Consider the following 14,729-nt stretch of genomic DNA (forward strand, 5'->3'; position numbering starts at 1 on the left):
GACCAATCCGCCTAATTAAAATTCCACCTTGTTGCAGGTGGGTCATCAGTCGGATTTATAGCAGAGAGAATTGTGGGGAAATGGTCATTACCACAAAGGTCATCATGGACCGACCATTCAAACTCGTTATAAATATTTGTGTCTGAGAGTGACAAATCAAGTTCAGAATACGTTCCCGTACCTGGATGTAAATAAGTGGCTGATCCATCATTAAATATGCATAGATTATTATTCGAAATGAAGTCTTCGAGGATTTTCCCCTTATTGTTAATAGCAGTACTTCCCCACAATGGGTAATGGCCGTTAAGATCACCCATGATAATACAGGGTTTGGAAAAAGATCCTGAAGATCAGACTGCTGAAGAACTGAAGAAGGGGAAATATACAAAGAGCAAAGCGTAAAGGTTATCTGTAGAGTAAGACGGACAGCAACAGCCTGAAGACTGCTTTTAAGTGGAAACGGGCCTCACGAGAATAGAAGCACCGCCAGTGGCTTTATCACCTGGAAGTGAGAATGAATGAAATGAATTGTACCGACGCAATTCAAATCGATCTGTACTGTTCAGGTATGTCTCTTGTAGACTAAAAGCTGATGGTGTAAAACCTTGTGATAATAATTGTAGATCGTTAAAACTGTTCCTGAGGCCTCTGCAGTTCCACTGGATTACTTGCTGATAACCGTTCATGGTGGTTTACCTGGAGAACGTGATGCTTGCCTACTCCCTTGAGTAGAGACTGGAGGGCTGACCTCCATGTCTAAAGGTTCAAATCGATTTTGAACCGTAGCAGGGGTTGAGGGAGAAGAAGACACTTCCAAGTTTTGGAGGGCCCTGGCCCTTCTTATCATCTGTTTCTTTTCTGCTTTGGTCAAGTGCACTGAGTTTTCTCTTGTAACATTGTCTGGTTCTGAGTTTTGTGTCAGTTGAACATCTGTTTGTGTTTCGGATACTGATGTGTCCGGTACAGAAGAAACTTCTTCCACAATGATCTGATCATCATTCACCCAACTGATCGACGTTTGGCAATGAGTAGAAACTCTGGAAGGTTTGACAACAGGTATAGGAGAAGAGGAAACTACAGCTGAGTAAGAAATAGAAGAAGTTTGAAATGGAACAGAAACTAACTTTTTAGCTTCATGATATGAAACATTGTTAGTATATTTAATTTTCAGTATTTTTGATTCCCGTTCAAAGACAGGACATGATTTGGAAGAGGCTGCGCGCTCCCCGCCACAGTTGACACATGTGAGTGATTCATTTGTACACTCGGAACTCTCATGAGTGCCACCGCAACGGTAACAAACAGTATTCTTTGCATGACAAGACTTAGCGCCATGTCCAAATCTTTGGCATTTGTAACATCTGAGTGGATTAGGTACGTATACGTCCACTGCAATATTGAAATAGCCAGCTTTAATAGACTTTGGAATGGTCGGACAGTTAAATGTAAACAGGTAAGTATTTGTTTTTTATTATACTGTTTTCTTGTTTTTTTTGGTGAAACGCTTCACAGCAGTAACACCTTGACTTCCCAGTTCAGCTACATTTCCTCCTCACTCATGAACGAAAGACACTTCGCCCGATCTCTAACAATTCGTCTACTGGAGTTCAGTGTTCTGTGCACCGAGACAACAAGCTGTGTATTAACAAACTGCTTAAGACGAGCAGGTTGACAGTTTGTTGCCTCCAAGCACATTCCACTAACAGTGAACCATTTCGGAGGAAGGTAACATTTTTCACTTCTCCGCAGGCACCTTCAATGCCCTTGGAGATAGCAAAAGGGTTGAGTTTCAATGGAGTACCGTCAGCAGAACCTAGGCCAAGAATCAGAGTTTTCCGTTGATATTTCATCATCAGAATCAACATGTCGACGTTTGTTAGCTTTTGAAGAACCAGATTAATTGTGGAGAGACATGATGGGATAAATATATTCAACATCTCTGCTCCCCACCCGCCATGGAGTGTCAACAAGGACGACGTTACAGGGCTACAGATATGTCATACTTCAGTAAATAAAGACATGATATCCAAAAGAACATGTGCCAGGCTGGTTCGGCCCATGACACATCTCTCAAGAAACATAAAATTCAGGGGTCAATATCACCAGATTGACCCATGAGCCACCGCCTTCTGACATAGGACTCTAGGCAATTATTATACTGACAATAGAATAAGCACAATATTCAGTGTCAACATACAATGTAAGCAAAATAATGTCAACATGAACATGTCCATGCTCAGGGCATGGCGTGACCAGCCGATTGATAGAACCGGGCCTGCTCTACCACCCGCCTAGGTGAAGTAAGGGTCGAAGTGGTGTGTTGGGCTAAGGGAACACGGGTCAAGGCTCCCAGTGCTCTCAACCACCAGACTACCGTCCTCCACCGACACAGGGGCGCAACCCACGGCAAACGGGCTGGTGGACCAAATATACCCCCGGGTCCACAACGGGGGCTTGAAGAGCGCTTAGCGTTACCCAGCACCCACCACGAGGAGGTGGCTCTTCACGGGTGCCTCAGCTAAGATAAGATAATCCTTTAGGGGGATTAAACTGGGGCAGTAAACGGCATATGTCATAACAATTTACAAATAATATCCAGTCCTGTCGATCTTCTGGTGGTCATGCCGCTTATATATTTTGAGACATTTAATACGATGACTGATTTAAGCTTTCCTATGGGTATCATACTCTTTTACATATCTCTCTACTAAAACCCTTGAATCCATGTGATGTTCCTCCAGCATCAAGATGGAATTCTATAAAGGCTAACTGGCCTCTATATGAATCTCACTGTGCTGACAAAACTCAAACCTGAACTTTTTAATGATATTCCTGGTGCCATTAAATGTTTTTCAGTTGAACTAAATTACATAGCTGACGATTGTATCCCAAAGTCCTCCACAATTCCTCATGTACGAAATCTATGGTTTAACAATGAATGCAAGGCACGGAAGAAAGCTGAACATCATTTCCGTCACCATCCTATGGTCCACAATATAAATAAATTTAAAGTTTTAAACGCCAAAGCCCGGCGTACTTTCAAGCAAAGTAAACGCCAATCTTGGCGCAACTATGTATCAAAAATTAATTCGCGCACGCTGATACCAAAGGTATAGAATATGATCCAGAAAATCAAAGGTAAGGGCTCTAAATCTAGCATTCACAATCTGAAAGATGGGAATGAACTATTGACTAATAAATCAGATATTGCAAATAAACTTGGTGAGGCGTTGGCCAAACAGTCTTCCTCGTCTAATTATGTACCCTGAATTCCAAAAATATCAAAAACAGCAAGCAAATAAATATACTAATTTTAATTCACATAATGGGGAAGATTACAAGGAAACCTTTTCGACACATGAGCTTCATACTGCTCTTGTCCAGGCTCACGATACTGCTTCAGGAGCTGATGGTATACATTATCAACTCCTGAAGCACTCAGAATCATGTTTCGAGACGCTTTTACATATTTTTGATGACATTTGGACATCTGGAAACTTTCCTTCGTCGTGGCGCGATGCTATAATTGTGCCCATCCCTAAACCTGGACTTGATCATACTGATCCTTCTAATTATAGACCAGTTTCACTAACTAGCTGTGTTTGCGAAACCATGGAACGCATGATGAATAAACGGACTTGTTTGGTACTTGGAAACCAATAACCTAATAAAAGGTATACAATGTGGTTGAACTTTTTGTTATCATCTATTAAAACCATTCTCTCAATTGCTAAGTGTTTGCGCTAGTCCATTGTATGAAAGAGGTAACAGGCAGGAGAATAGCAGTGCACTGGACCATGAACTTTCTGGTTATAAGCTGTAGGGGCTATGGGATGTAGGGTTTTGGAAGGTTCTTGGGTGTAATTTTCGAGTCCCAACTTTTCTTCCGCCTATCAAACATCCCAAAAGTAAATGCCTGATGCCAATTCCAAGTTGGGAGGGGATCAAACTTGCCTCCTACACCTATATCGATCACCCGTCCGTTCAAAACTTGATAACGGCTCTATCGTATATGGTGGAGCCTGCAAAAGCAAAATAAAACTACTTGATTCTGTCCACCATCAAGGCCTAAGACTCTGTCCTGGGTCTTTTAGAACTTCTGTTGACAGTCTCTATGGTGAGGCCGATGAGCCATCCCTTAGCCAGCGCCGTATAAAATTATCCTTGCAGTATATAACAAAAATATATTCAAGCGAGTCTAACCCTGCATTTAACTGTGTCTTTAATCCTCTTTATGAGGATTTGTACTACAAAAAGTCTTCTCTAGTTCCGCCTCTTGGGCTAAGAATTAAACCATTCATTTCTGCTGCCGGCATTGAGCTGGAAAATATATCTCCTTCCCGTCTTCTTTCTTCTCCTCCTTGGCAATTAGTGAGGCCACACGTTGACCTAACACTGACAGAGTTTAGGAAATCAAAAACTAATGAATTACATTATAAACAAGAATATAATCAATTAAAAAGTAACTATAATACATACAAATTCTTATTTACAGATGGGTCCAAGAATGGTGGCGCTGTTGCTTGTGCCACTGTCATTTGATTCAGAATAATATCTTCTACCGGATTATTATATTGTAAACATCCCCTTTAATTGAAATTATCGAATTATGTAATGATCTTGCCACTGGCGAATGCGACATCGTCCTTTCTTGGTTGTCTAGCCATGTTGGAATCTCTGTCTCTGGTAACACAATGGCCGATTTTGCTGCTAAATCAGCACTCAAGACATCTGTGACACCACTTCTGATTCCATACTCCGATTACAAAGCTACCATTAGCTCGTACATCCGTGATCTGATGCAGAAGAAGTGGGACACTCAAGTAGGTATCAATAAATTACATGGTATAAATGCATGATGAATAAACGGCTTGTTTGGTACTTGGAATCCAATAACTAAATCACAGATATACAATGTGATTTCCGTAAAAACAGAAGTACCATCCATCATGTAGTGCGTTTAGACTCTTTGGTTAAAAAGGCCGTAATCAATAAACAACATGCAGTGTCGATCATTTTCGATGGAAACATAGTATTTTAAAAGATTTACATGACTTTGGATTACGAGGCCTTTTGCCTTAATTTATATCTAAGTGACAGACAATTTCAAGTCCGCATTACGTGCGATCAGAAGAACATTCGGAGCCTTAGACAAGCTGAACACAGCAATGTACAGTGTATCAAACTACCCCATCAGAGTAATATTTGGTGCCTTAGATCACCCGGCCGGAGTGATATTCGGCGTTTTACACTACCACATCAGATGATTACAGCAGCTCTTACTTTGATAAATGAATAATTGTATGGTTTACATTGTCACGCCTACGATGACCCAGACAAGCCACATAAAGACAAGACAGACAACATGTCTCATATTTTCACTACGTAATTCAGCATTTTCAGGCCTCTCAGGATATTGTCACTGCATGAGTGCTTGCATTGAGAGTGTTTATCATGCACATGAATGACTTCTTTGGTTGGCATTCTAGAAGTCGAGGTGATCATGAATGAGGTCAGTCTTTTCTGGATATACAATTTCTTAATTCTGTATAGTCGACGTTTTGACATACATTCTAATATCGTTGTCAAACAAGTGGTGTAACTGTCTGGTTTCAAAAGGCTTAAGATTCTTAACACTAGAATCTATGTCAAAACGTCGCCTATACTGAATAAAGAAGTTGTATATTCCAAAACATTTGTTCTCATTCTTAACGAATTATGATTCACAACTATACTGGACAAAATATGTTAGGGATATTGGCATGTTTATGATTGTGTCAATGAATAAATAGATCATTATTCATATTTTCAAAATTTACATATATCCCTAACTATTTTTGTCCAGTATATATACAACACGTTTCAGTGCCCTTCACTCCGCAAACATGTCTTTGTTCAGTTGGAAAAACACTGTCTGGATTGTATTAAGCTCTCGCGAAACATTTATGAATTTGTTGTATATATTCCACTAGTAGTGGTTGCCTGTTTATACATCGGGTCAGTGTTGTTGGTTGTTTAATACCACCCCAGCAATATCCTAGCTTTATGAAGGTGATCTGTACATACTGGAATCAGGACTTGACAATCCAATAATTGACATCATGAGCATCCAGCTATGCAATAAGAATACGGTGACATATATACATCAACCAAGTCAGCGATCCTGTAAGCATGCTGGTGAACCTATACTAATTCGGAGCAAATCATTAACATGCATATTTGTTAAAACAATGCAAACGCACACATATGAACTGGTTATGTTTGTAAGTGATGAACATTATGATAGTTATATAGTATTGTACGGTTGTACGGCGTCCATTCGTCCAAAGCGCCGAAAACCTATGATCGCCGGTTCGGATCTCGGATCGCTCAGATTAGGTTACTAGGTTTGCCAGCACCATGCCCTGGCTCGTGGATTTCACCAGTATGGTGAACGTTTAATATCTTCATCATTTTGTTCTTTCCTCATACACAATGCTGACACGCCGTAATGAAACTGAGATACCGCTTAAAGCGGCGTTAAATAAGGGTTTATAAGTGCAGTATTACTCCGATTTCCATTGGAAGTTAATTATTTTCCATAATAACAGATTTGGTATTACATTTTATGAAAGTATTTGCATGGAATTTTACAGTGCCAAATACAACGATCAAATCAGACAACAAGCAAAGACTACTACTGATTATTTCAAGGATATATTTTGATATTCACACAGCAATGGCCAGACGGACGGGGCATGTTATTCATGACTGTCACCTTCACACTGCCAGCCGCTTCGTCTGCTGTCAGTAGGTGACGGAGAGTCCACATGGGAACACGCATATAGGCTCACAATCGCAGACACACACTACAGATCCGTTGCCTACACTTATAGAGGAAGTCAAGGTAATCAGGATACCAGCTCAGCACGCACGAGTGAACGATGTGTGCATCAAAGGGATTAACAACAACGACCACAGCAATAATGGATATTGGTTGCTTCGAAGTCTGTTTTGATTGAAGTTTTGACATATATCACATAAAGAATCCATTTTGTCCTGATTTAAACGTTAAATGCAACGTTAAAAATATGTTTTGAGTCAATTAAATCCAACCTCGAATCCAATTGGTCAAAATATATATGACATACTGTCATCGAATGTTGTGTGAAATGCTCAGTGACTGATGTTTCATAAACAGAGGGTGTTAGTGTCCATATCTATACAGGTAGGTTCTTAGCTGTGTCACGCAGAGAAAAGATATTAACTCATTTAGCCCTAGAGCCACTTTACTGCTCAACACCTGGATCCCCTCTATTCGCTCGCTTTGGGGAGACTAATAAGTGCTAGTCTCACCTGATTTCCCCGCAGGTTTCGTGTCATAAAGATCTACATGGAAAGAATGTTGGTGTGAATACACATTACAACAATTTATGTCATTTTAATGCAAGTTTGTTAGTGCCTATAGCTATACAAATAGTTTCTTAGCTGTGGCACCCAGAGAAAAGATATTAAAGTAGATGAGATTAGGAACAGTTTTAGAATAAATTTACATGACGAATAAGATATTATAAGCGAGACAGCAATGTTCTTCCACGAATACACGCTCACAGTTTAGTACATTTAGTGATTTAAACTAAACTAACAGCTGCGTGGAGATTGTTAACACGATGTTATGCTCACATCTTTATTTACACTAATAGGCCTTGGGATTTTCCGGTTATTCCACTGTTCCAGTAATACAGTAAGCCCCCCACCCCCCACCCCACCCCACATCTGTCATTAAAAACAACCAACAATACAAACTATCCCCTAAAATATTCAGCCGATGTTGCATTAATAACGAAGTGGTCCTCTTTTGTGTCATCCTCCATACAGCCTCTTGCACTTGTAGTGCACAATGTCAGTCACTACTGAGAGAAGGTAGCCCAGTCAGATAATCTGAAGTCACTGTTTTCTGTTTTGGTTCTAGAAAATAGATCTTCCAACCATCACCAGCGGCTGAAGGGATGGTGTTATTCCAGCTAGGGTCCGTGCAGGTAGCAAAAGTAATGTAAGTCCCCATGGTTCCTGGTGTGGTGATCTACCTTCAGTTGTTGGCGATCTATAGCCCGTAGCCCGTGTAATGGCTAAACACCCTTACAAGTGGCGTTAAACCAAACACATTAGCTTTAAGTTGTAGAAAATCACATGACATTAGACTTTGATTGATGAATTATTTATTTCTGCCTCTTGTAACATATCTATACATAATCAAGCGCTGATCTTCCGCGAAAGGAGTGCTATATAAAAAAGAAACAGCTATTGTTTTTTTCAATATTATCTTTGAAATGACCAGAAATATTATCTGACAATTAATGATGATAAAATATCTTACCTTCATCAAATACATATGTTTTAACATTCTTCATATGTTTATAGCATCATCCACCACGGCTTAGATAAAATTTTACATCAACCACTGTCAACAGCCCGCAATGTTTTCTAAACAGAAATTTCTACCAACCAAAGATAATAGCCCATAATATCGACAACTAACAAGTATGAAAGCTATGGATCACATCCAACTAAAACACCAACTCTATGTATAACACCAATATACAATCATGAATCACATCCCACAAAGATACCAAACATATGTGGGTCATTCTCAAAATTTGCCCAAGTTTTGGACAGTAGCACATTTCTCTGAAAGTATTATTTCAATTTTTTTTCAAAAATCGTATTATCCAAGAAAATGTATTTTGTTCTTCATAATGATGTAAAATGGTGTACCTGTTTGTTATTTTTGGGACAAATTTATGTTTTTATAATCATTTTGAAAGAAAAACCACTGTCAGTGGACAGCGACACTACTTTGCAGTACCATAAAGGTTAAATTCCAGGCCATTTATATATATTTTTTAAAGATTTATAATGAAATCCCAATATTAAAAACGCATTCCTGCATGAAATATTGAAAAAAATTAAATCACATACTTATGATGAAAACAATGACTGTCCAAAATGTCACAGTCAGTGGTGTAACGAATATAAATTTGTGACATTAATAATTATCCCCCTTGAGTAAAATATGGAATGCTAACTGGTCCCTTTGCTGATGCCTTCCTCCTCATGGCAGGAGTTTAGTGGAGGCCAAATTTTATTTTGATGTTGAAGTTTGTTGAATTGGTGAGTCTACTTTGTATCATAACTTTTTATAGAGTCAGTTGTGTAACGCTGATTACTTATTCATATGTACTTTTTCATAACATTGTTCATTTAAAGTACATCAAAGTTAATGAAACATAAACATTTATCAACATTGGTCAGTGGTTAGGGAGCATTAATTGTTATAACGTTCATAAAAGTGGGAATAGGTCAGTGGTGTAACTGTCAGTGGTATAACATGGGAAAATGTTACACCACTGACAGTTTTTGCTACACCACTGACAAAATGTTCATTTAAGACACTTGTTCACAGAACTTAACTGCTTTGCATTGTATTTGTCCAGTATATTTTATTGCCATTAAGTCATGTAAAGTCTGTGAAGGTAATTTGTTCTGGTATATTAGTATATAAAGTTCCGAAAAATCAGTGGTGTAACAAAAGATGTCATTGGTGTAACGATGTTACTGCAATATGTTCATTTTATTGCTTTTAATATTATTTTTGAAAAGCCTTTTAAAGTCTGAGAGATCAGAATTTGCCATTGATCTGTTCAACTCTGTTAATGATCAATTAAAGGCAATTAATTTAAATTTATCGTTGAAGTTAATTCAAGAAAAATCAGTGGTGTAACAAAAGATGTCATTGGTGTAACAATATTACTACATTATGTTAATTGTTTTGTTTTGTTATATTATTTTTGAAAAACCTTTTAAAATCTGAGTGTTCAGAATTTGCTATTGAGCTGTTCAAATCTGTTGATTATAAATTAAAGGCTATTAATTTGGATTTATCTTTGTAGTAAGGTAAAGAAAAGTCAGTAGTCTAACACAACATGTCATTGGTGTCACAGTATTCTTTGAATTTGTAAATTTTATTCTTACCTGTTGATATTATTTGTTTTTCAATGCCACATTTTGAAAATCGTTCTCCAATGATGATTATTAAGTAATTCAAAGCATCATATGGCTGTTGAATTTGGTTTACTGCTCTAGTAAGTTGCAGAAAGTTCAGTGGTGTAACAGGCGGGGTAACAAACAATATCAGTGGTGTTACATGCGTATTTGCTAAGATTTAATTATTTCAAAAGAAAAATTTTAACAGTTAGACTGATATTTTATGATAACTGAAAGCAGCTTTAATACCAATGTATACATAACACATGTTTAGTCTTAAGTATACAAGTTATATCAGAAGAAATATCATATGTTACCATTTCATTCTTCTCACACCAAGACATTTTTGCTAAATTTACAATTACATTTGTGAGAATAATGAAGTGATTTAATTTATATTTAAAAAAAAAATAGGTTGTAAATAGTGACAAAAGTGAAAAATTCCTAATCTCACATCAAAGTTTGAAAAAAATTACTTTTATGCTTGTTACACCACTGACAGGTTTTTTCAGTGGATACTTTAAAAAGTTAATTTTAAAAATATTTTGTTACTTTCCTGTGTGCAAATTATCATGACTGCATTTTTTAATGTGTTGACCATCCAAAACAATAAAGAGATAATTCAATATGATGCTTTTCATTTTAATATTTTTCATAGCATGAACTTGGCCTTTTTTTGAGAATGACCCATGTATAAAACCAATATAAAACCATGAATCACATCCCACAAAGATACTGAACATATGTATAAAACCAATATCAAACCATGAATCATATCCCATAAAGATACCAAATATATGTATAAAACCAACATAAAACCATGAATCATATTCCACAAAGATGCCAAATATATGTATAAAACCAATATAAAACCATGAATCATCTCCCACAAAGATACCAAATATATGTATAAAACCAACATAAAACCATGAATCACATCCCACAAAGATGCCAAATATATGTATAAAACCAATATACAACCATGAATCATATCCCACAAAGATACCAAATATATGTATAAAACCAATATGCAACCATGAATCATATCCCACAAAGATACCAAATATATGTATAAAACCAATATGCAACCATGAATCACATCCCACAAAGATACCAAATATATGTATAAAACCAACATAAAACCATGAATCATATCCCACAAAGATACCAAATATATGTATAAAACCAATATACAACCATGAATCATATCCCACAAAGATACCCAATATATGTATAAAACCAATATGCAACCATGAATCATATCCCACAAAGATACCAAACATAAGTAAAACAACATTATTTGACCATGAATCTAATTCCACAAAAATACTAAACATATGGCTAAAACAAATATAAAACCAAGAATCACATTCCTCCAAACTGCCAAACATGTGTATAAAACCAATAAACAAACATGAATTACATGCCACAAAGGTACCAAACATGTGTTCAATATAGAGCGTTAGTGCAAAGGAAGACACAGTCTTGACTCTCATCAAAAACAAATTCCGTTTGATGTGAATGGACAAAATAGTTGGGAAAATTATAGGAATGGATCACAGAAAATCAGTAATGACACCAAATACTAAACCAATATAAAACCATGAATCACAGCCCACATAACGTATTTCCGCTACCGATATATCCCGATATGCTACCACGAGAAACATCTCCAAATATGCTATATCAAGTAAATGCTTAATAACAAAGTGTATCATAACACATGTATGTACACTTGTGTACATTTCCAGCCAGGACATCAATGTTGACTTCGTGTTTTCCACTTCTAATGCACAATGCTTCTAATACAAAATACACCGCTAAGTTTGGGCAGGGAAGTATTGACAGGGAGTGTCGCCCAGAAGCTTAACAAGAATATCAAATTGTATTTCTAATATACAATGCTTCCACAGTTTTGTTTGGGCAGGTAAGAGTTCATTGAGAGTGTCAATTAGAACTGTACCCCAACATCAAATGTTATGTTTCCCAGCTCCAACAGACAGCTGGGATACCTCCCCTGTTGACATTACTTCTTGGAAAATTGGAGTCTTAATGTGTATAATAAGACTTGTCGTCAGTTTGTTTCATATTCGACCTTCTCCTTCGTCTGGTGATGATGACGCCCAAGAAGATGGCAATGACGGTAACAGCGATTGCGACGCATCCAATGCCAACCACGGCTGGAACCATCCATGTTCTGGAGCCACCAGTGCTGATCTCTCCTTTCACGACTGTAGGGATGTAATAACATGACATGTTAGGGACACCACAAGTTGAAGTGTTTTATTTATCGATGCCTCTTATCCAGCTGTTACAGTTAAAGTTAGCGAGATAGCTGGAACGGTCAAATTGATTGTTATGTATCCATGCCAGTGTTATTACTCCTGTTTGTTTGTTCTGCTAATTACCCCATAGGTGGCTACTCTGCAGATGACTGAATATCGGCCATGTGGAATTTGTTGGAGTAATTTGTTAGAGTATTTCATTCAAAAGTGAACTTACAAAATGAGACGGCTAAAGGAAACGACAAAACGTTTGGTTCGACTAGGTCCTTTTAAAGAGTTTTAAAAAGATAATTAAGGAGTCAACAGACATGTTGGTTTCTACATCCGAGAAGATTGTGAAGCATATATTGGTGTTGTTCAAGGCAGCAGTCAGCTCTATGGGCCAGGCTGACAATCGATATAAACACTTGTTTATTAATTGTACGATTGTTAATATTGTACTCACTGATTCCAATGAATATTGGGGAGTTAGTTGAAGTGAGCGTGATGCTCTGTTCAAGGTTGGAGTTCTCAGTTACATTGCATAGAATTACCTGTTTGGACGCCATTTTCTTCAATAGTGACTTTGAAAGTTCTTGACAAGGTGAGATCTCCTTCTTCAGCCTGTCGTTTCCTTCGGCCGCTACACACCGGCTGAAATTTGGAGCGGAATGTGACTTGGTGAATGATCAGTTCACGAAAGTGAGTGAGTGAGTTAATATTTAACGTCACGTCGGCAATATTTCAGCCATATCGAGTTCACGAAAGTGTTTGGACAAAGTTACACTTTATATTACGCATGACTGTTGATAATGTTGTCATATTGATAATCAACGTTGATATGAATCCTCAGTTTAAAAGAGTCATTAAACACCAAATAATGACAAGGTCTTGCATACGAAAGCAATGAAAACTATGAAAGGAAAACGAAATACCCGGGTCCAACATATTACCCCTTTCTGAAACAGGACAGAACACAGCAAAAATTACTCCTGGAGCGATGTCATGTCTATAAACTGCTAACGGCTACATCAGTGCTGGGTGCTGAAGAAGGAATGCTGCGATTTTATCCCCCTGCCTCACTGCCAAGGGTAACGTTCATGTTAAACGACCGCAAAGTAAATTTTTACCATAACAGTTGAAGCTGCATTACTGAAGACTCTAAATCGGACTTTTAGGACCAGAACAGGGTTGGACAGACTCATGTCATGTTCAAACACAAAAAGCCTCAGGATGAAGCAGATTGTGTGTTTCTGTCCGGCTGGGGAGAAGTAGGGGGGCTCGATGAGGATGGCCTTGTAAACTTGAGGGGCGCACCTGTTAAATCAAATACTTTCGTTGGTTACATACAGAAAGTCCATTGGTTTTTGAGATTGGAAATGTGATCTGATACTGCTTAAAGGATTCTGGAATTCATGTCCAACACAACATCTAGTCACAGTGTAACTGTGCATCGTAAGACATTCAGCAAGTGTTAATAGTTACAAGACTTATGAAAGCAGATGGCAAAATTTAACGTCACCTCGGCAATATTTCAGCCATATAGTGCCGAGAAAGGTTTTCAAAACACAATAAATATAAGTTGTTAAATAACCAGTCATTGAAGTACTGTAAAATAACTAGGGTATCACAGATGATGTTTAAAACTAGCATGTAAATCTAAAACTATTTTATTTACGGAGACCATACAATATAAAAACAGGCTATTGGTCGCCAACAACTGAAGATAGATCACTATGGGGACTTACAGTGCGTTTGCTACCTGCATGGACCCTAGATGGATTTACGGTTATGAGAAAGGACATACATAGAAGCTGAAGTTTGAACGTTGGTACGTAAACATGGGATGTAAGACTGATTATTTTTGGATAAAAAAGTATTTAAATACATTTGTAAAATATACACATTTTTAGATTTCAACATTTACACTGACCACTGCACATGTAGGAAGGCGTGGAGTCATCCCACAGACGACATCCTTCCCTTTCATAGTTAACCTCTTGGCTTCATATGGACAGGTCTTACGACCTCGCATCAGGTCCGTGGTTCGAATCCCATTGCGACACATCAAAATGATATGACCTCCACACTAACATGCCACGTTGCGAATGAACACTTACCCATAATTGTACAGAGAAAGAGATCTCTTGTCCAACCCTGCTCTGTTGTTCTGGACGGTGATGGAGTGGATGATGATACCAGCCTGTCCAGGTACTGGAGATGAAGAGCGAACGCCAAGATGATACAACTCGCATGCTAATGATATACTGATGACGTAATCTAATGAGGCGTGGAAAATTGTTTACATTATAAATCACTGGTTCGTCTGGACCTGGCGTCATTATTAGAATTTACAGTTAATAAACTTGACCGCACCTTTTAAAAGGAATACTACGTTGTACAATTTAGGTCATGGAACACCTTCATATAGCTGGGATATGG

General features: G+C 37.8%; 1 protein-coding gene across 1 annotated transcript in view; it reads right to left on the reverse strand.

Annotated features, from left to right (window-relative positions):
* Window positions 1–12,060: 12,060 nt before the first annotated feature.
* LOC124278398 overlaps window positions 12,061–14,729 on the reverse strand; it is a 58,178-nt gene continuing 55,509 nt past the window's right edge. Inside the window, exons 11-14 of the mRNA XM_046714112.1 lie at window positions 14,408–14,501; window positions 13,418–13,604; window positions 12,842–12,941; window positions 12,061–12,254 (exon numbers count right to left, since the gene is read on the reverse strand). Coding sequence (XP_046570068.1) covers window positions 12,073–12,254; window positions 12,842–12,941; window positions 13,418–13,604; window positions 14,408–14,501 — 563 coding nt within the window. The 3' untranslated portion in view covers window positions 12,061–12,072. The remainder of the gene's footprint in view (window positions 12,255–12,841; window positions 12,942–13,417; window positions 13,605–14,407; window positions 14,502–14,729) is intronic.

Source organism: Haliotis rubra, unplaced genomic scaffold (genome assembly GCF_003918875.1).
Source record: "Haliotis rubra isolate DU_JTF1 unplaced genomic scaffold, ASM391887v1 Scf236, whole genome shotgun sequence".
Taxonomy (NCBI): Eukaryota; Metazoa; Mollusca; class Gastropoda; order Lepetellida; family Haliotidae; genus Haliotis; species Haliotis rubra.